The sequence below is a fragment of the Oncorhynchus gorbuscha genome, unplaced genomic scaffold, assembly GCF_021184085.1.
Source record: "Oncorhynchus gorbuscha isolate QuinsamMale2020 ecotype Even-year unplaced genomic scaffold, OgorEven_v1.0 Un_scaffold_1443, whole genome shotgun sequence".
Taxonomy (NCBI): domain Eukaryota; kingdom Metazoa; phylum Chordata; class Actinopteri; order Salmoniformes; family Salmonidae; genus Oncorhynchus; species Oncorhynchus gorbuscha.
The window spans coordinates 25001-48246 of NW_025746222.1; the positions used below are offsets into that span (position 1 = coordinate 25001).

General features: G+C 50.1%; 1 protein-coding gene across 1 annotated transcript in view; it reads right to left on the reverse strand.

Annotated features, from left to right (window-relative positions):
• LOC124022822 (CUB and sushi domain-containing protein 3-like) overlaps positions 1–23246 on the reverse strand; it is a 74358-nt gene that overhangs the window by 21672 nt on the left and 29440 nt on the right. The window contains exons 7-9 of the mRNA XM_046337502.1: positions 12319–12464; positions 5883–5963; positions 2045–2158 (exon numbers count right to left, since the gene is read on the reverse strand). Of these exons, the coding sequence (XP_046193458.1) occupies positions 2045–2158; positions 5883–5963; positions 12319–12464 (341 nt within the window). The remainder of the gene's footprint in view (positions 1–2044; positions 2159–5882; positions 5964–12318; positions 12465–23246) is intronic.

A 23246-nucleotide genomic window follows, 5' to 3' on the forward strand; every position in this document is an offset into this window, starting at 1 on the left:
TGATGTTAGAGGACAGAGTGATGTTAGAGGACAGAGAGGACAGAGTGATGTTAGAGGACAGAGTGATGTTAGAGGACAGAGTGATGTTAGAGGACAGAGAGGACAGAGTGATGTTAGAGGACAGAGAGGACAGAGTGATGTTAGAGGACATAGTGATGTTAGAGGACAGAGTGATGTTAGAGGAGAGAGATGACAGAGTGATGTTAGAGGACAGAGTGAGGACAGACTGATGTTAGAGGACAGAGTGATGTTAGAGGACAGAGTGATGTTAGAGGACAGAGATGACAGAGTGATGTTAGAGGACAGAGTGATGTTAGAGGACAGAGTGATGTTAGATGACAGAGTGATGTTAGAGGACAGAGTGATGTTAGAGGACAGAGTGATGTTAGATGACAGAGTGATGTTAGAGGACAGAGTGATGTTAGAGGACAGAGATGACAGAGTGATGTTAGAGGACAGAGTGATGTTAGAGGACAGAGTGATGTTAGAGGACAGAGATGACAGAGTGATGTTAGAGGACAGAGTGATGTTAGAGGACAGAGTGATGTTAGAGGACAGAGTGATGTTAGAGGACAGAGATGACAGAGTGATGTTAGAGGACAGAGTGATGTTAGAGGACATACTGTATATATCATCACCTTTCTCAGTACAGGAGACAGATACCTTCTGATGGTGACTATATACATCATCACCTTTCTCAGTACAGGAGACAGATACCTTCTGATGGTGACTATATACATCATCACCTTTCTCAGTACAGGAGACAGATCTGATATAACGACAACACTTTCGGTCCATATTGTTATTCTGACAACAGCTTTCTTTCTTCAGGCATTTTTTAAAAAGAGGTTTAATAGAACAGAAAGGTTAACGTTGCCAACAAAATGTGAAATGTTCAGGCAACAAAAAGAAGAGCAGGAAAACATTTGAAGCTGATATCATATTATTATATATATATTATTATTATATTATATTATATCAAAGATCAGAATGTAGAAATACGACAGGTTTTTAAAAAACAAAGATGGATTACGTCGACAGAGAGCTCAATCTTTTTTCCCGACTCGATACAGAAACGTGTACAGCGGACATCAACAAACAGAAAGAATTAAATTAAATTAGAGGTCGAACCTATTTCCGTGAAGGTGAACTCTCTGTGCTTTATAGCCCAGGACAATGTGTCTGTCCTCACTACGGCACCATATTCCCTATACTGTGCATTACTTTTTACAGCAAAGACAAACGGTTATAAGAGGAATGTTGGAATTCTGAGTTTCAACTGTTCTGCCTGTGATTATTATTATTTGACCATGCTGGTTATTTATGAACATTTGAACATCTTGGCCATGTTCTGTTATAATCTCCACCCGGCAACGCCAGAAGATTGTCAAATGTTGATCTCTCAAAGGACATTCATGTTCAGTATTTTTAAATGTTTCCATTATCAAGTACATGTTTTATACTTTATTTATGTTTAGGTATTTATAGGAAATTCTAAGTTAATTTATAGGAAATTCTAAGTTAATTTATAGGAAATTCTAAGTTAATTTATAGGAAATTCTAAGTTAATTTGGCCACCCCTCATAGCCTGGTTCCTCTCTAGGTTTCTTCCTAGGTTTTGGCCTTTCTAGGGAGTTTTTCCTAGCCACCGTGCTTCTACACCTGCATTGCTTGCTGTTTGGGAGTTTTAGGCTGGGTTTCTGTACAGCACTTTGAGATATCAGCTGATGTACGAAGGGCTATATAAATACATTTGATTTGATTTGATTTGAGTGATGTTTTCAGTTTAGATGCTCTCTAGATCTATGACCCCTGGTCAAAAGCAGTGCACTACATAGGGGACTCCATTACAGATGCAGCCGATGTTTTCAGTTTAGATGCTCTCTAGATCTATGACCCCTGGTCAAAAGCAGTGCACTACATAGGGGACTCCATTACAGATGCAGCAGATGTTTTCAGTTTAGATGCTCTCTAGATCTATGACCCCAGGTCAAAAGCAGTGCACTACATAGGGGACTCCATTACAGATGCAGCAGATGCTAACCTTGGCAGAGAGGTGGAGGGCCGTCCATCTGGAGCCTCTCCCCCAGCCTGCACGTCAGGATCTCCGAGCCCAGCAGGGTGAACCCTGGCAGGCACTGGTACCGGATAATGTCCCCTGGAGGAACCACACACAGACACAGACGCACACACGCACACACACACACACACACACACACACACACACACACACACACACACACACACACACACACACACACACACACACACACACACACACACACACACACACACACACACACACACAGACGCACGCACACGCTCACACACACGCTCACACACACACACACACACACACACACACACACACACACACACACACACACACACACACACACACACACACACACACACACACACACACACACACACACACACACACACACACACACACACACACACACGCACGCACACACACACAGTCTTTCAGATAGGAGGCATAGACATCACTAAACACCACCAGGCCTGGCTTGATATAATCAGATGCCAGGTCAGCTCAGACAAGCACAGCTAAAGTATTTGAAATAAATCAAATACTATTTGAACCCAGGTCTGAATACAATACTGTAGCCGTCAAGGCATTATCAAGATGGACACTCTGATGAAGGGCTGGGGTACCTTTGATTTTAATTTTTAATTTTTCCTTTATTTAACTAGGCAAGTCAGTTAATTAAGAACCTAGTGGTTAGAGCGTTGGACTAGTAACCGAAAGGTTGCAAAATCGAATCCCCGAGCTGACAAGGTAAAAATGTGTCGTACTGGCCCTGAACAAGGCAGTTAACCCACTGTTCCTAGGCCGTCATTGAAATTAAGAATTTGTTCTTAACTTACTTGCCTAGTTAAATAAAGGTAAAAATTAAATTAAATAAAGATTTCTGGAGAAACCTAACTTGATTATTTATCAGACATCACTTGCTGAAATTCAGTGAACAGATATATCTTAATAACGCCATGCTTGTCTCAGAGCAGCGCAAAACAGTGATGAAATAGATGTCTACAGCAATTTCACGATTGTTGAAATGGATGGACCAAGGTGCAGCATGATTTGAGTTCCACATATTTATTTAAAGTGAAACTTTTCAACGAAACATTTTTTAAGTTTTTTTAAAGCAACGAAACCATGACTACGTGGTGCAACAAACACAATATCCCACAAAGCTGTGAGAAAGGGCTTCCTAAATATGAACCCCAATTCGAGGCAACGATTACCAGCTGCCTCTAATTGGGAAACATACAACTCACCAACGTAGAAATACAATGACTATAACACCCACCCCTAGTCACGCTCTGACCTAAACACCATAGAGAACCGAGGGCTCGGAGCTTGACAATAACGATATTCTGGAGATTATATTGTTAAAGAAAAAAAATAATGACAGTGAGCGATTGTAATCTGAATAAAAGGCCAAAATAATATTTATAAAAATACATCCCTACTAAAAGCCATGATGGCGCTGTACAACGTGACCGTGTGTGATTGAAAGAGGATTTTCCAGTCAGCAACAAGTTGTTTACCTTCATGAGACAATTTTGTTCCAAAATTTCTGTTAAATCTATGATATTTATTCCCATAGTTATTCGTTATGGATCCATAACTAAATAAACATTTTGAAAGAGTATTTTTATCATTATGGGGCGGCAGCGTAGCCTAGTGGTTAGAGTGTTGGACTAGTAACCGGAAGGTTGCGAGTTCAAACCCCCGAGCTGACAAGGTACAAATCTGTCGTTCTGCCCCTGAACAGGCAGTTAACCCACTGTTCCTAGGCCGTCATTGAAAATAAGAATATGTTCTTAACTGACTTGCCTGGTTAAATAAAGGTTTAAAAAAAAATATGTTATTAACGAAAAGCATGAAGATGCCATTATTAGTTACATTGTTTTAGAACAGAACAGCGGGAACGTTTCCTTAACCAGCGCCGTTATTAGTGCAATGATTTTGTTTTCAAATAACGTAAAATGAGCGAGAAAAAACCCAGTCGAGAAAAAACAATGTCTCACATGGGGTGAGACATTGTTACTAATTTGTAAATAAATCCAGTTTGTTATTTAGAATTATGTATTTATGTTTTTAGAGGGAGAGAAACCAGAAACCTACAGTCATCTCATGGGTCTCCCCAGTCGAGGGCGGCACGGATATTAAACCAGCATCTGTAGCAACACAGCTTGCACTGCGCCACTTTGATATAAATGAATGAATGAACACAGAGAAATAAACAGCTAACTCACCAACCAAACAAACAACTCACCAACCAAACAACTCACCAACCAAACAAACAACTCACCAACCAAACAACTCACCAACCAAACAACTCACCAACCAAACAACTCACCAACCAAACAACTCACCAACCAAACAACTCACCAACCAAACAACTCACCAACCAAACAACTCACCAACCAAACAACTCACAAACCAAACAAACAACTCACCAACCAAACAACTCACCAACCAAACAACTCACAAACCAAACAACTCACCAACCAAACAACTCACCAACCAAACAAACAACTCACCAACCAAACAACTCACCAACCAAACAACTCACCAACCAAACAAACAACTCACCAAACAAACAACTCACCAACCAAACAACTCACAAACCAAACAAACAACTCACCAACCAAACAACTCACCAACCAAACAACTCACCAACCAAACAAACAACTCACCAACCAAACAACTCACCAACCAAACAAACAACTCACCAACCAAACAAACAACTCACCAACCAAACAACTCACCAACCAAACAACTCACCAACCAAACAAACAACTCACCAACCAAACAAACAACTCACCAACCAAACAAACAACTCACCAACCAAACAAACAACTCACCAACCAAACAACTCACCAACCAAACAACTCACCAACCAAACAACTCACAAACCAAACAACTCACCAACCAAACAACTCACCAACCAAACAACTCACAAACCAAACAACTCACAAACCAAACAACTCACCAACCAAACAACTCACAAACCAAACAACTCACCAACCAAACAACTCACCAACCAAACAAACAACTCACCAACCAAACAACTCACAAACCAAACAACTCACCAACCAAACAACTCACAAACCAGCCAACTCACCAACCAAACAACTCACAAACCAAACAACTCACCAACCAAACAACTCACAAACCAAACAACTCACCAACCAAACAAACAACTCACCAACCAAACAAACAACTCACCAACCAAACAACTCACCAACCAAACAACTCACAAACCAAACAACTCACAAACCAAACAACTCACCAACCAAACAACTCACAAACCAAACAACTCACCAACCAAACAACTCACCAACCAAACAAACAACTCACCAACCAAACAACTCACAAACCAAACAACTCACCAACCAAACAACTCACAAACCAAACAACTCACCAACCAAACAACTCACCAACCAAACAACTCACCAACCAAACAACTCACCAACCAAACAACTCACCAACCAAACAACTCACCAACCAAACAACTCACCAACCAAACAACTCACCAACCAAACAACTCACCAACCAAACAAACAACTCACCAACCAAACAACTCACCAACCAGCCAACTCACCAACCAAACAACTCACCAACCAAACAACTCACCAACCAAACAACTCACCAACCAGCCAACTCACCAACCAAACAACTCACCAACCAAACAACTCACCAACCAAACAACTCACCAACCAAACAAACAACTCACCAACCAAACAAACAACTCACCAACCAAACAAACAACTCACCAACCAAACAAACAACTCACCAACCAAAAAAACAACTCACCAACCAAACACATGTATAAAAGGTGACAGACCTATTTCAAACTCGTCATGTTCTGTGAGGACTTCTGCGTGGGCAACAGCTGGAGGAGACTGACACACTCTCAGTTGGTATGCTGTGAAGGGGGATAAACAACAACAATAATCAACAACAATAAAGAACAACAACAATAGAAGGTAAACATTAACTTACGTATCAACACAAGAGTTCGGCTGTTGATATGCCTCCTGTCAGCTCATCAAACTGTCATCACCCCTCCTTCCTCCTGTCAGCTCATCAAACTGTCATCACACCTCCTTCCTCCTGTCAGCTCATCAAACTGTCATCACACCTCCTTCCTCCTGTCAGCTCATCAAACTGTCATCACACCTCCTTCCTCCTGTCAGCTCATCAAACTGTCATCACACCTCCTTCCTCCTGTCAGCTCATCAAACTGTCATCACACCTCCTTCCTCCTGTCAGCTCATCAAACTGTCATCACACCTCCTTCCTCCTGTCAGCTCATCAAACTGTCATCACACCTCCTTCCTCCTGTCAGCTCATCAAACTGTCATCACACCTCCTTCCTCCTGTCAGCTCATCAAACTGTCATCACACCTCCTTCATCCTGTCAGCTCATCAAACTGTCATCACACCTCCTTCCTCCTGTCAGCTCATCAAACTGTCATCACACCTCCTTCCTCCTGTCAGCTCATCAAACTGTCATCACACCTCCTTCCTCCTGTCAGCTCATCAAACTGTCATCACACCTCCTTCCTCCTGTCAGCTCATCAAACTGTCATCACACCTCCTTCATCCTGTCAGCTCATCAAACTGTCATCACACCTCCTTCCTCCTGTCAGCTCATCAAACTGTCATCACACCTCCTTCCTCCTGTCAGCTCATCAAACTGTCATCACACCTCCTTCCTCCTGTCAGCTCATCAAACTGTCATCACACCTCCTTCCTCCTGTCAGCTCATCAAACTGTCATCACACCTCCTTCCTCCTGTCAGCTCATCAAACTGTCATCACACCTCCTTCATCCCGTCAACTCATCAAACTGTCATCACCCCTCCTTTATCCTGTCAGCTCATCAAACTGTCATCACACCTCCTTCCTCCTGTCAGCTCATCAAACTGTCATCACACCTCCTTCCTCCTGTCAGCTCATCAAACTGTCATCACACCTCCTTCATCCTGTCAGCTCATCAAACTGTCATCACCCCTCCTTCACCCTGTCAGCTCATCAAACTGTCATCACACCTCCTTCCTCCTGTCAGCTCATCAAACTGTCATCACCCCTCCTTCATCCTGTCAGCTCATCAAACTGTCATCACCCCTCCTTCCTCCTGTCAGCTCATCAAACTGTCATCACACCTCCTACACCCTGTCAACTCATCACACTGTCATCACCCCTCCTTTATCCTGTCAGCTCATCAAACTGTCATCACACCTCCTTCCTCCTGTCAGCTCATCAAACTGTCATCACACCTCCTACACCCTGTCAACTCATCACACTGTCATCACCCCTCCTTTATCCTGTCAGCTCATCAAACTGTCATCACACCTCCTTCCTCCTGTCAGCTCATCAAACTGTCATCACACCTCCTACACCCTGTCAACTCATCACACTGTCATCACCCCTCCTTTATCCTGTCAGCTCATCAAACTGTCATCACACCTCCTTCCTCCTGTCAGCTCATCAAACTGTCATCACACCTCCTTCATCCTGTCAACTCATCACACTTCTAAGCCTGTAAATCTATAGAACGTCCAGCTATCATTTACATTTAAGTCATTTAGCAGACGCTCTTATCCAGAGCGACTTGAACCTAAAACACGATCATAAAAAAATGGCATGATAATTCAACCTGTGGTAACCACGGTCTGTAGTGACGCCGCTACCACTGAGACGCAGTGCCTTAGACCGCTGAACCACGGTCTGTAGTGACGCCTCTACCACTGAGATGCCTTAGACCGCTGAACCACGGTCTGTAGTGACGCCTCTACCACTGAGACGCAGTGCCTTAGACCGCTGAACCACGGTCTGTAGTGACGCCGCTACCACTGAGACGCAGTGCCTTAGACCGCTGAACCACGGTCTGTAGTGACGCCTCTACCACTGAGACGCAGTGCCTTAGACCGCTGAACCACGGTCTGTAGTGACGCCGCTACCACTGAGACGCAGTGCCTTAGACCTCTAAACCACGGTCTGTAGTGACGCCTCTACCACTGAGATGCCTTAGACCGCTGAACCACGGTCTGTAGTGACGCCGCTACCACTGAGACGCAGTGCCTTAGACCTCTAAACCACGGTCTGTAGTGACGCCTCTACCACTGAGACGCAGTGCCTTAGACCTCTAAACCACGGTCTGTAGTGACGCCTCTACCACTGAGATGCAGTGCCTTAGACCGCTGAACCACGGTCTGTAGTGACGCCGCTACCACTGAGACGCAGTGCCTTAGACCGCTGAACCACGGTCTGTAGTGACGCCTCTACCACTGAGACGCAGTGCCTTAGACCGCTGAACCACGGTCTGTAGTGACGCCTCTACCACTGAGACGCAGTGCCTTAGACCGCTGAACCACGGTCTGTAGTGACGCCTCTACCACTGAGATGCCTTAGACCACTGAACCACGGTCTGTAGTGACGCCTCTACCACTGAGATGCCTTAGACCACTGAACCACGGTCTGTAGTGACGCCTCTACCACTGAGATGCCTTAGACCACTGAACCACGGTCTGTAGTGACGCCTCTACCACTGAGATGCCTTAGACCACTGAACCACGGTCTGTAGTGACGCCTCTACCACTGAGATGTCTTAGACCACTGAACCAGGGTCTGTAGTGACGCCTCTAACACTGAGATGCCTTAGACCACTGAACCAGGGTCTGTAGTGACGCCTCTACCACTGAGATGTCTTAGACCACTGAACCAGGATCTGTAGTGACGCCTCTACCACTGAGATGCCTTAGACCACTGAACCACGGTCTGTAGTGACGCCTCTACCACTGAGACGCAGTGCCTTAGACCACTGAACCACGGTCTGTAGTGACGCCTCTACCACTGAGACGCAGTGCCTTAGACCGCTGAACCACGGTCTGTAGTGACGCCTCTACCACTGAGACGCAGTGCCTTAGACCGCTGAACCACGGTCTGTAGTGACGCCTCTACCACTGAGACGCAGTGCCTTAGACCGCTGAACCACGGTCTGTAGTGACGCCACTACCACTGAGACGCAGTGCCTTAGACCACTGAACCACGGTCTGTAGTGACGCCTCTACCACTGAGACGCAGTGCCTTAGACCACTGAACCACGGTCTGTAGTGACGCCTCTACCACTGAGATGCCTTAGACCACTGAACCACGGTCTGTAGTGACGCCTCTACCACTGAGATGTCTTAGACCTCTGAACCAGGATCTGTAGTGACGCCTCTACCACTGAGATGTCTTAGACCACTGAACCAGGGTCTGTAGTGACGCCTCTAACACTGAGATGCCTTAGACCACTGAACCACGGTCTGTAGTGACGCCTCTACCACTGAGATGTCTTAGACCACTGAACCAGGATCTGTAGTGACGCCTCTAACACTGAGATGCCTTAGACCACTGAACCACGGTCTGTAGTGACGCCTCTACCACTGAGATGTCTTAGACCACTGAACCAGGGTCTGTAGTGACGCCTCTAACACTGAGATGCCTTAGACCACTGAACCAGGGTCTGTAGTGACGCCTCTACCACTGAGATGTCTTAGACCACTGAACCAGGATCTGTAGTGACGCCTCTACCACTGAGATGCCTTAGACCACTGAACCACGGTCTGTAGTGACGCCTCTACCACTGAGACCCAGTGCCTTAGACCGCTGAACCACGGTCTGTAGTGACGCCTCTACCACTGAGATGCCTTAGACCGCTGAACCACGGTCTGTAGTGTTGCCTCTACCACTGAGATGCCTTAGACCGCTGAACCACGGTCTGTAGTGACGCCTCTACCACTGAGATGCAGTGCCTTAGACCACTGAACCAGGGTCTGTAGTGACGCCTCTACCACTGAGACACAGTGCCTTAGACCGCTGAACCACGGTCTGTAGTGACGCCTCTACCACTGAGACGCAGTGCCTTAGACCTCTAAACCACGGTCTGTAGTGACGCCTCTACCACTGAGACGCAGTGCCTTAGACCTCTAAACCACGGTCTGTAGTGACGCCTCTACCACTGAGACGCAGTGCCTTAGACCTCTAAACCACGGTCTGTAGTGACGCCTCTACCACTGAGACGCAGTGCCTTAGACCGCTGAACCACGGTCTGTAGTGACGCCTCTACCACTGAGACGCAGTGCCTTAGACCTCTAAACCACGGTCTGTAGTGACGCCTCTACCACTGAGACGCAGTGCCTTAGACCGCTGAACCACGGTCTGTAGTGACGCCTCTACCACTGAGACGCAGTGCCTTAGACCGCTGAACCACGGTCTGTAGTGACGCCTCTACCACTGAGACGCAGTGCCTTAGACCTCTGAACCACGGTCTGTAGTGACGCCTCTACCACTGAGACGCAGTGCCTTAGACCGCTGAACCACGGTCTGTAGTGACGCCTCTACCACTGAGACGCAGTGCCTTAGACCGCTGAACCACGGTCTGTAGTGACGCCTCTACCACTGAGACGCAGTGCCTTAGACCGCTGAACCACGGTCTGTAGTGACGCCTCTACCACTGAGACGCAGTGCCTTAGACCGCTGAACCACGGTCTGTAGTGACGCCTCTACCACTGAGACGCAGTGCATTAGACCGCTGTGATACAGCCTGGAATCGAACCACGGTCTGTAGTGACGCCTCTACCACTGAGATGCAGTGCCTTAGACCGCTGTGATACAGCCTGGAATCGAACCACGGTCTGTAGTGACGCCTCTACCACTGAGACGCAGTGCCTTAGACCGCTGTGATGCAGACTGGAATCGAACCACGGTCTGTAGTGACGCCTCTACCACTGAGACGCAGTGCCTTAGACCGCTGTGATACAGCCTGGAATCGAACCACGGTCTGTAGTAACGCCTTTAGCACTGAGATGCAGTGCCTTAGACCGCTGTGATACAGCCTGGAATCAAACCATGGACTGTAGTGACGCCTCTACCACTGAGATGCAGTGCCTTAGACCGCTGTGATACAGCCTGGAATCAAACCACGGTCTGTAGTAACGCCTCTAGCACTGAGATGCAGTGCCTTAGACCGCTGCGATACAGCCTGGAATCAAACCATGGACTGTAGTGACGCCTCTACCACTGAGATGCAGTGCCTTAGACCGCTGTGATGCAGACTGGAATCGAACCACGGTCTGTAGTGTTGCCTCTCGCACTGTGATGCAGTGCCTTAGACCGCTGTGATACAGCCTGGAATCGAACCACGGTCTGTAGTAACGCCTTTAGCACTGAGATGCAGTGCCTTAGACCGCTGTGATACAGCCTGGAATCGAACCACAGTCTGTAGTGACGCCTCTAGCACTGCCTTAGACTGCTGCCTCAGATCACTGCGTCACTCGGGGAGCCCGAGGTGTTCTTTGACTTAATTCAGCTTCCCCTCTATTCCTTTCAACCACTCTCCTCCTTACCTCCTTCTCAAAACGCAGAGAAGAAGATCTGAGGGGAGGGACCTTCCATTATGTTTGAGAAGGAGGTGAGGAGAGGAATTCATAAACACTGTAAGTTCATATAGACTAAGTTCATAAAGACTAAGTTCATAAAGACTGAGTTCATAAAGACTGAGTTCATAAAGACTAAGTTCATAAAGACTAAGTTCATAAAGACTAAGTTCCTGAAGACTAAGTTCATAAAGACTAAGTTCATAAAGACTGAGTTCATAAAGACTAAGTTCATAAATACTGAGTTCATAAACACTGTAAGTTCATATATACTAAGTTCATAAAGACTAAGTTCATAAAGACTGAGTTCATAAAGACTAAGTCATAAAGACTGAGTTCATAAAGACTGAATTCATAAAGACTAAGTTCATAAAGACTGAGTTCATAAACACTGTAAGTTCATAAAGACTAAGTTCATAAAGACTAAGTTCATAAAGACTGAGTTCATAAAGACTGAGTTCATAAAGACTGTAAGTTCATAAACACTATGTTCATAATGACTATAAATTCATGTAGGCAGTAAATTCATGTAGGCAGTAAATTCATGTAGGCAGTAAGTTCATAAAGGCAGTAAGTTCATGTAGGCAGTAAGTTCATAAAGGCAGTAAGTTCATAAAGGCAGTAAATTCATGTAGGCAGTAAATTCATGTAGGCAGTAAGTTCATGAAGGCAGTAAGTTCATGAAGGCAGTAAGTTCATGAATGCTGTAAGTTCATCATTTTACCAATGTCCAGTCTAGGGTTCTATTTAATATACTGGTTCATTTGAATCAGAATCATTACAGCTGAAGCAGTCTCTTTAACAGGGAACACTCACCATGGTAACTAAGTAGAAACTGTAAAAATGCACTACTCACCATGGTAACTAAGTACAAAGAACCCACTGGTGCTGAAATCACTGTGGAACTTGATGAGGACATGATTGGCTGTGGTATAGACCTCTTTCTGGGGCGTGTTCCCACTGAACTGACCAATCTGAGGAGATCCTTGGTCAGGGCCGTCCCTGTAAGGAGAGACGATAACCAATCAGCGGTGAGACAGTTTCCCCAAAGCTTTGTAGTTAATTGGTCTGGACAGCCTGGTCCCACAGCAGAGAGAAAGAGAGAGTCATTAGTCTGGACAGCCTGGTCCCACAGCAGAGAGAGAGAGTCATTAGTCTGGACAGCCTGGTCCCACAGCAGAGAGAGAGAGAGAGTCATTAGTCTGGACAGCCTGGTCCCACAGCAGAGAGAGAGAGAGAGTCATTAGTCTGGACAGCCTGGTCCCACAGCAGAGAGAAAGAGAGAGTCATTAGTCTGGACAGCCTGGTCCCACAGCAGAGAGAGAGAGAGTCATTAGTCTGGACAGCCTGGTCCCACAGCAGAGAGAGAGAGAGGCATTAGTCTGGACAGCCTGGTCCGACAGCAGAGAGAGAGAGAGTCATTAGTCTGGACAGCCTGGTCCCACAGCAGAGAGAAAGAGAGAGTCATTAGTCTGGACAGCCTGGTCCCACAGCAGAGAGAGAGTCATTAGTCTGGACAGCCTGGTCCCACAGCAGAGAGAAAGAGAGAGTCATTAGTCTGGACAGCCTGGTCCCACAGCAGCAGAGAGAGAGAGAGTCATTAGTCTGGACAGCCTGGTCCCACAGCAGAGAGAGAGAGAGTCATTAGTCTGGACAGCCTGGTCCCACAGCAGAGAGAGAGAGAGAGTCATTAGTCTGGACAGCCTGGTCCCACAGCAGAGAGAAAGAGTCATTAGTCTGGACAGCCTGGTCCCACAGCAGAGAGAGAGAGAGTCATTAGTCTGGACAGCCTGGTCCTGGACAGCCTGGTCCCACAGCAGAGAGAGAGAGAGAGTCATTAGTCTGGACAGCCTGGTCCCACAGCAGAGAGAGAGAGAGAGTCATTAGTCTGGACAGCCTGGTCCCACAGCAGAGAGAGAGAGAGAGTCATTAGTCTGGACAGCCTGGTCCCAGCAGCAGAGAGAGAGAGAGAGTCATTAGTCTGGACAGCCTGGTCCCACAGCAGAGAGAGAGAGAGAGTCATTAGTCTGGACAGCCTGGTCCCACAGCAGAGAGAGAGAGAGTCATTAGTCTCTGGACAGCCTGGTCCCACAGCAGAGAGAGAGTCATTAGTCTGGACAGCCTGGTCCCACAGCAGAGAGAGAGAGAGAGTCATTAGTCTGGACAGCCTGGTCCCACAGCAGAGAGAGAGAGAGAGTCATTAGTCTGGACAGCCTGGTCCCACAGCAGAGAGAGAGTCTGGACAGCCTGGTCCCACAGCAGAGTCATTAGTCTGGACAGCCTGGTCCCACAGCAGAGAGAGAGAGAGAGTCATTAGTCTGGACAGCCTGGTCCCACAGCAGAGAGAGAGTCATTAGTCTGGACAGCCTGGTCCCACAGCAGAGAGTCATTAGTCTGGACAGAGAGAGTCATTAGTCTGGACAGCCTGGTCCCACAGCAGAGAGAAAGAGTCATTAGTCTGGACAGCCTGGTCCCACAGCAGAGAGAGAGAGAGAGAGTCATTAGTCTGGACAGCCTGGTCCCACAGCAGAGAGAGAGAGAGAGAGTCATTAGTCTGGACAGCCTGGTCCCACAGCAGAGAGAGAGAGTCATTAGTCTGGACAGCCTGGTCCCACAGCAGAGAGAAGAGAGAGTCATTAGTCTGGACAGCCTGGGCAGAGAGAGAGAGAGTCATTAGTCTGGACAGCCTGGTCCCACAGCAGAGAGAGAGAGAGTCATTAGTCTGGACAGCCTGGTCCCAGCAGCAGAGAGAGAGAGAGAGTCATTAGTCTGGACAGCCTGGTCCCACAGCAGAGAGAGAGAGAGAGTCATTAGTCTGGACAGCCTGGTCCCACAGCAGAGAGAGAGAGAGTCATTAGTCTGGACAGCCTGGTCCCACAGCAGAGAGAGAGAGTCATTAGTCTGGACAGCCTGGTCCCACAGCAGAGAGAGAGAGAGAGTCATTAGTCTGGACAGCCTGGTCCCACAGCAGAGAGAGAGAGTCATTAGTCTGGACAGCCTGGTCCCACAGCAGAGAGAGAGAGAGTCTGGAGTCATTAGTCTGGACAGCCTGGTCCCACAGCAGAGAGAGAGAGAGTCATTAGTCTGGACAGCCTGGTCCCACAGCAGAGAGAGAGAGTCATTAGTCTGGACAGCCTGGTCCCACAGCAGAGAGAGAGAGAGAGAGTCATTAGTCTGGACAGCCTGGTCCCACAGCAGAGAGAGAGAGTCATTAGTCTGGACAGCCTGGTCCCACAGCAGAGAGAGCAGAGAGAGTCATTAGTCTGGACAGCCTGGTCCCACAGCAGAGAGAGAGTCATTAGTCTGGACAGCCTGGTCCCACAGCAGAGAGAGAGAGAGAGTCATTAGTCTGGACAGCCTGGTCCCACAGCAGAGAGAGAGAGAGTCATTAGTCTGGACAGCCTGGTCCCACAGCAGAGAGAGAGAGAGAGTCATTAGTCTGGACAGCCTGGTCCCACAGCAGAGAGAGAGAGTCATTAGTCTGGACAGCCTGGTCCCACAGCAGAGAGAGAGTCATTAGTCTGGACAGCCTGGTCCCACAGCAGAGAGAAAGAGAGAGTCATTAGTCTGGACAGCCTGGTCCCACAGCATTAGACAGCCTGGTCCCACAGAGAGAGAGAGTCATTAGTCTGGACAGCCTGGTCCCACAGCAGAGAGAGAGAGAGAGAGTCATTAGTCTGGACAGCCTGGTCCCACAGCAGAGAGAGAGAGTCATTAGTCTGGACAGCCTGGTCCCACAGCAGAGAGAGAGAGAGAGTCATTAGTCTGGACAGCCTGGTCCCACAGCAGAGAGAGAGGCATTAGTCTGGACAGCCTGGTCCCACAGCAGAGAGAGAGAGAGAGTCATTAGTCTGGACAGCCTGGTCCCACAGCAGAGAGAGAGAGAGTCATTAGTCTGGACAGCCTGGTCCCACAGCAGAGAGAGAGGCATTAGTCTGGACAGCCTGGTCCCACAGCAGAGAGAGAGAGAGTCATTAGTCTGGACAGCCTGGTCCCACAGCAGAGAGAGAGAGAGTCATTAGTCTGGACAGCCTGGTCCCACAGCAGAGAGAGAGAGAGTCATTAGTCTGGACAGCCTGGTCCCACAGCAGCAGAGAGAGAGAGAGAGAGTCATTAGTCTCTGGACAGCCTGGTCCCACAGCAGAGAGAGAGAGTCATTAGTCTGGACAGCCTGGTCCCACAGCAGAGAGAGAGAGAGAGTCATTAGTCTGGACAGCCTGGTCCCACAGCAGAGAGAGAGAGAGAGTCATTAGTCTGGACAGCCTGGTCCCAGCAGCAGAGAGAGAGAGAGTCATTAGTCTGGACAGCCTGGTCCCACAGCAGAGAGAGAGAGTCATTAGTCTGGACAGCCTGGTCCCACAGCAGAGAGAGTCAGAGCCTGGAGAGAGAGAGTCATTAGTCTGGACAGCCTGGTCCCACAGCAGAGAGAGAGAGTCATTAGTCTGGACAGCCTGGTCCCACAGCAGAGAGAGAGAGAGTCATTAGTCTGGACAGCCTGGTCCCACAGCAGACAGCCTGGTCCCACAGAGAGAGAGAGAGTCATTAGTCTGGACAGCCTGGTCCCACAGCAGAGAGAGAGAGAGAGTCATTAGTCTGGACAGCCTGGTCCCACAGCAGAGAGAGAGAGAGAGTCATTAGTCTGGACAGCCTGGTCCCACAGCAGAGAGAGAGAGTCATTAGTCTGGACAGCCTGGTCCCACAGCAGAGAGAGAGAGAGAGTCATTAGTCTGGACAGCCTGGTCCCACAGCAGAGAGAGAGAGAGTCATTAGTCTGGACAGCCTGGTCCCAGAGAGAGAGACAGCTGGACAGAGAGAGAGAGTCATTAGTCTGGACAGCCTGGTCCCACAGCAGAGAGAGAGAGTCATTAGTCTGGACAGCCTGGTCCCACAGCAGAGAGAGAGAGAGAGTCATTAGTCTGGACAGCCTGGTCCCACAGCAGAGAGAGAGAGAGAGAGAGTCATTAGTCTGGACAGCCTGGTCCCACAGCAGAGAGAGAGTCATGCAGTCTGGACAGCCTGGTCCCACAGCAGACTTGGCGAAAACAGAGTCATTAGTCTGGACAGCCTGGTCCCACAGCAGAAAAGCATTAGTCTGGACAGCCTGGTCCCACAGCAAGAAGAGAGAGTCATTAGTCTGGACAGCCTGGTCCCACAGCAGAGAGAGAGCAGTCTGGAAGCCTGGTCCCTAGCATTAGTCTGGACAGCCTGGTCCCAGCAGCAGAGAGAAGAAAGAGTCATTAGTCTGGACAGCCTGGTCCCACAGCAGAGTGAAGTCTGGACAGCCTGGTAAATGAGGTCATTAGTCTGGACAGCCTGGTCCCACGGGAAACAAGGAGAGAAATAGTCTGGACAGCCTGGTAAGCAGGAAAAGGAGTCATTAGTCTGAACAGCCTGGTCCCACAGCAGAGAGAGAAAGTCTGGACATGGTCCCACAGCAGAGAGGGGTCATTAGGACAGCCTGGTCCCACAGCAGAGAGAGAGAGAGAGAGAGTCATTAGTCTGGACAGCCTGGTCCCACAGCAGAGAGAGAGAGAGAGTCATTAGTCTGGACAGCCTGGTCCCACAGCAGAGAGAGATAGAATTAGTCTGGACAGCCTGGTCCCACAGCAGAGAGAGAGATCATTAGTCTGGACAAACAGACAGAGAGAGAGTCATTAGTCTGGACAGCCTGGTCCCACAGCAGAGAGAGAGAGAGAGTCATTAGTCTGGACAGCCTGGTCCCACAGCAGAGAGAGAGAGAGTCATTAGTCTGGACAGCCTGGTCCCACAGCAGAGAGAGAGAGAGTCATTAGTCTGGACAGCCTGGTCCCACAGCAGAGAGAGAGAGAGAGTCATTAGTCTGGACAGCCTGGTCCCACAGCAGAGAGAGAGAGTCATTAGTCTGGACAGCCTGGTCCACAGCAGAGAGAGAGAGAGTCATTAGTCTGGACAGCCTGGTCCCACAGCAGAGAGAGAGAGAGAGTCATTAGTCTGGACAGCCTGGTCCCACAGCAGAGAGAGAGAGAGAGTCATTAGTCTGGACAGCCTGGTCCCACAGCAGAGAGAGAGAGAGGCATTAGTCTGGACAGCCTGGTCCCACAGCAGAGAGAGAGAGGCATTAGTCTGGACAGCCTGGTCCCACAGCAGAGAGAGAGAGAGTCATTAGTCTGGACAGCCTGGTCCCACAGCAGAGAGAGAGAGTCATTAGTCTGGACAGCCTGGTCCCACAGCAGAGAGAGAGAGAGTCATTAGTCTGGACAGCCTGGTCCCACAGCAGAGAGAGAGTCATTAGTCTGGACAGCCTGGTCCCACAGCAGAGAGAGAGAGAGTCATTAGTCTGGACAGCCTGGTCCCACAGCAGAGAGAGAGAGAGTCATTAGTCTGGACAGCCTGGTCCCACAGCAGAGAGAGAGAGTCATTAGTCTGGACAGCCTGGTCCCACAGCAGAGAGAGAGAGTCATTAGTCTGGACAGCCTGGTCCCACAGCAGAGAGAGAGAGAGTCATTAGTCTGGACAGCCTGGTCCCACAGCAGAGAGAGAGAGAGAGTCATTAGTCTGGACAGCCTGGTCCCACAGCAGAGAGAGAGAGTCATTAGTCTGGACAGCCTGGACAGCCTGGTCATTAGTCTGGACAGCCACAGCAGAGAGAGAGAGAGTCATTAGTCTGGACAGCCTGGTCCCACAGCAGAGAGAGAGAGAGAGTCATTAGTCTGGACAGCCTGGTCCCACAGCAGAGAGAGAGAGAGTCATTAGCTGGACAGCCTGGTCCCACAGCAGAGAGAGAGAGAGTCATTAGTCTGGACAGCCTGGTCCCAGCAGCAGAGAGAGAGAGAGTCATTAGTCTGGACAGCCTGGTCCCACAGCAGAGAGAGAGAGAGAGAGTCATTAGTCTGGACAGCCTGGTCCCACAGCAGAGAGAGAGAGAGAGAGTCATTAGTCTGGACAGCCTGGTCCCACAGCAGAGAGAGAGAGAGAGTCATTAGTCTGGACAGCCTGGTCCCACAGCAGAGAGAGAGAGAGAGAGTCATTAGTCTGGACAGCCTGGTCCCACAGCCTGGTCTGGACAGCAGCAGAGAGAGAGAGAGTCATTAGTCTGGACAGCCTGGTCCCACAGCAGAGAGAGAGTCATTAGTCTGGACAGCCTGGTCCCACAGCAGAGTCTGGACAGAGCAGAGAGAGAGAGTCATTAGTCTGGACAGCCTGGTCCCACAGCAGAGAGAGAGAGAGTCATTAGTCTGGACAGCCTGGTCCCACAGCAGAGAGAGAGAGAGAGTCATTAGTCTGGACAGCCTGGTCCCACAGCAGAGAGAGAGAGAGAGAGAGTCATTAGTCTGGACAGCCTGGTCCCACAGCATTAGTCTGGACAGCCTGGTCCCACAGCAGAGAGAGAGAGAGTCATTAGTCTGGACAGCCTGGTCCCACAGCAGAGAGAGAGTCATTAGTCTGGACAGCCTGGTCCCACAGCAGAGAGAGAGAGAGTCATTAGTCTGGACAGCCTGGTCCCACAGCAGAGAGAGAGAGAGTCATTAGTCTGGACAGCCTGGTCCCACAGCAGAGAGAGAGAGAGTCATTAGTCTGGACAGCCTGGTCCACACAGCAGTCTGGACAGCCTGGAGAGAGAGAGAGTCATTAGTCTGGACAGCCTGGTCCCACAGCAGAGAGAGAGAGAGTCATTAGTCTGGACAGCCTGGTCCCACAGCAGAGAGAGAGAGAGTCATTAGTCTGGACAGCCTGGTCCCACAGCAGAGAGAGAGAGAGTCATTAGTCTGGACAGCCTGGTCCCACAGCAGAGAGAGAGAGAGTCATTAGTCTGGACAGCCTGGTCCCACAGCAGAGAGAGAGAGAGAGTCATTAGTCTGGACAGCCTGGTCCCACAGCAGAGAGAGAGAGTCATTAGTCTGGACAGCCTGGTCCCACAGCAGAGAGAGAGAGAGTCATTAGTCTGGACAGCCTGGTCCCACAGCAGAGAGAGAGAGAGAGTCATTAGTCTGGACAGCCTGGTCCCACAGCAGAGAGAGAGAGAGTCATCTGGACAGCCTGGTCCCACAGCAGCCTGGTCCCACAGCAGAGAGAGAGAGAGAGTCATTAGTCTGGACAGCCTGGTCCCACAGCAGAGAGAGAGTCATTAGTCTGGACAGCCTGGTCCCACAGCAGAGAGAGAGAGAGTCATTAGTCTGGACAGCCTGGTCCCACAGCAGAGAGAGAGAGAGAGTCATTAGTCTGGACAGCCTGGTCCCACAGCAGAGAGAGAGAGAGTCATTAGTCTGGACAGCCTGGTCCCACAGCAGTCATTAGAGAGAGAGAGAGTCATTAGTCTGGACAGCCTGGTCCCACAGCAGAGAGAGAGAGAGTCATTAGTCTGGACAGCCTGGTCCCACAGCAGAGAGAGAGAGAGAGTCATTAGTCTGGACAGCCTGGTCCCACAGCAGAGAGAGAGGTCATTAGTCTGGACAGCCTGGTCCCACAGCAGAGAGAGAGAGTCATTAGTCTGGACAGCCTGGTCCCACAGCAGTTAGTCTGGACAGCCTGGTCCCACAGCAGAGAGAGAGAGAGTCATTAGTCTGGACAGCCTGGTCCCACAGCAGAGAGAGAGAGAGAGTCATTAGTCTGGACAGCCTGGTCCCACAGCAGAGAGAGAGAGAGAGTCATTAGTCTGGACAGCCTGGTCCCACAGCAGAGAGAGAGAGAGAGTCATTAGTCTGGACAGCCTGGTCCCACAGCAGAGAGAGAGAGAGAGTCATTAGTCTGGACAGCCTGGTCCCACAGCAGAGAGAGAGAGAGTCATTAGTCTGGACAGCCTGGTCCCACAGCAGAGAGAGAGAGAGTCATTAGTCTGGACAGCCTGGTCCCACAGCAGAGAGAGAGAGTCATTAGAGCCTGGAGAGAGAGAGTCATTAGTCTGGACAGCCTGGTCCCACAGCAGAGAGAGAGAGAGAGTCATTAGTCTGGACAGCCTGGTCCCACAGCAGAGAGAGAGAGAGGCATTAGTCTGGACAGCCTGGTCCCACAGCAGAGAGAGAGAGAGTCATTAGTCTGGACAGCCTGGTCCCACAGCAGAGAGAGAGAGAGTCATTAGTCTGGACAGCCTGGTCCCACAGCAGAGAGAGAGAGAGAGTCATTAGTCTGGACAGCCTGGTCCCACAGCAGAGAGAGAGAGAGTCAGACAGCCTGGTCCCACAGCAGAGAGAGAGAGAGTCATTAGTCTGGACAGCCTGGTCCCACAGCAGAGAGAGAGAGAGAGTCATTAGTCTGGACAGCCTGGTCCCACAGCAGAGAGAGAGAGAGTCATTAGTCTGGACAGCCTGGTCCCACAGCAGAGAGAGAGAGTCATTAGTCTGGACAGCCTGGTCCCACAGCAGAGAGAGAGAGAGTCATTAGTCTGGACAGCCTGGTCCCACAGCAGAGAGAGAGAGAGAGTCATTAGTCTGGACAGCCTGGTCCCACAGCAGAGAGAGAGACAGCCTGGCATTAGTCTGGACAGCCTGGTCCCACAGCAGAGAGAGAGAGAGTCTGGACATTAGTCTGGACAGCCTGGTCCCACAGCAGAGAGAGAGAGAGTCATTAGTCTGGACAGCCTGGTCCCACAGCAGAGAGAGAGAGTCATTAGTCTGGACAGCCTGGTCCCACAGCAGAGAGAGAGAGTCATTAGTCTGGACAGCCTGGTCCCACAGTCATTAGTCTGGACAGCCTGGTCCCACAGCAGAGAGAGAGTCATTAGTCTGGACAGCCTGGTCCCACAGCAGAGAGAGAGAGAGAGTCATTAGTCTGGACAGCCTGGTCCCACAGCAGGAGAGAGAGAGAGTCATTAGTCTGGACAGCCTGGTCCCACAGCAGTCCCACAGAGAGAGAGAGTCATTAGTCTGGACAGCCTGGTCCCACAGCAGAGAGAGAGAGAGTCATTAGTCTGGACAGCCTGGTCCCACAGCAGAGAGAGAGTCATTATAAAAATTGTTTGACTGTAAATCTTCTGAGGGTGAAGTATACACAATTTTCCACATGAAGCCCTTTGATGTTGTGAGAGTGGTCTAGGTCTGTGGCCCTGTAGCGATGAGCAACAACCAGGGGAGAGTGGTCTAGGTCTGTGGCCCTGTAGCGATGAGCAACAACCAGGGGAGAGTGGTCTAGGTCTGTGGCCCTGTAGCGATGAGCAACAACCAGGGGCCAGGGGAGAGTGGTCTAGGTCTGTGGCCCTGTAGCGATGAGCAACAACCAGGGGAGAGTGGTCTAGGTCTGTGGCCCTGTAGCGATGAGCAACAACCAGGGGCCAGGGGAGAGTGGTCTAGGTCTGTGGCCCTGTAGCGATGAGCAACAACCAGGGGCCAGGGGAGAATGGTCTAGGTCTGTGGCCCTGTAGCGATGAGCAACAACCAGGGGGAGAGTGGTCTAGGTCTGTGGCCCTGTAGCGATGAGCAACAACCAGGGGCCAGGGGAGAGTGGTCTAGGTCTGTGGCACCTGGTCTAGGTCTGTGGCCCTGATGAGCAACAACCAGGGGCCAGTGGGAGAGTGGTGGGGAGAGTAGGTCTGTGGCCCTGTAGCGATGAGCAACAACCAGGGGCCAGGGGAGAGTGGTCTAGGTCTGTGGCCCTGTAGCGATGAGCAACAACCAGGGGCCAGGGGAGAGTGGTCTAGGTCTGTGGCCCTGTAGCGATGAGCAACAACCAGGGGAGAGTGGTCTAGGTCTGTGGCCCTGTAGCGATGAGCAACAACCAGGGGAGAGTGGTCTAGGTCTGTGGCCCTGTAGCGATGAGCAACAACCAGGGGAGAGTGGTCTAGGTCTGTGGCCCTGTAGCGATGAGCAACAACCAGGGGAGAGTGGTCTGTGGCCCTGTAGCGATGAGCAACAACCAGGGGAGAGTGGTCTAGGTCTGTGGCCCTGTAGCGATGAGCAACAACCAGGGGAGAGTGGTCTAGGTCTGTGGCCCTGTAGCGATGAGCAACAACCAGGGGAGAGTGGAGAGTGGTCAGGGAGAGTGGTCTGTGGCCCTGTAGCGATGAGCACAACCAGGGGCCAGGGGAGAGTGGTCTAGGTCTGTGGCCCTGTAGCGATGAGCAACAACCAGGGGAGAGTGGTCTAGTGGCCCTGTAGCGATGAGCAACAACCAGGGGAGAGTGGTCTAGGTCTGTGGCACTGTAGCGATGAGCAACAACCAGGGGAGAGTGGTCTAGTGGCCCTGTAGCGATGAGCAACAACCAGGGGAGAGTGGTCTAGGTCTGTGGCACTGTAGCGATGAGCAACAACCAGGGGGAGAGTGGGTCGATGAGCAACAACCAGGGGAGAGTGGTCTGTGGCCCTGTAGCGATGAGCAACAACCAGGGGAGAGTGGTCTAGGTCTGTGGCCCTGTAGCGATGAGCAACAACCAGGGGAGAGTGGTCTAGGTCTGTGGCCCTGTAGCGATGAGCAACAACCAGGGGAGAGTGGTCTGGTCTGTGGCCCTGTAGCGATGAGCAACAACCAGGGGAGAGTGGTCTAGGTCTGGTGGCCCTGTAGCGATGAGCAACAACCAGGGAGAGTGGTCTAGGTCTGTGGCCCTGTAGCGATGAGCAACAACCAGGGGAGAGTGGTCTGTAGCGATAGGTCTGTGGCACTGTAGCGATGAGCAACAACCAGGGGCCAGGGGAGAGTGGTCTAGGTCTGTGGCCCTGTAGCGATGAGCAACAACCAGGGGGGAGAGTGGTCTAGGTCTGTGGCCCTGTAGCGATGAGCAACAACCAGGGGAGAGTGGTCTAGGTCTGTGGCCCTGTAGCGATGAGCAGCAACAACCAGGGGCAACAGAGTGGTCTAGTGGCCCTGTAGCGATGAGCA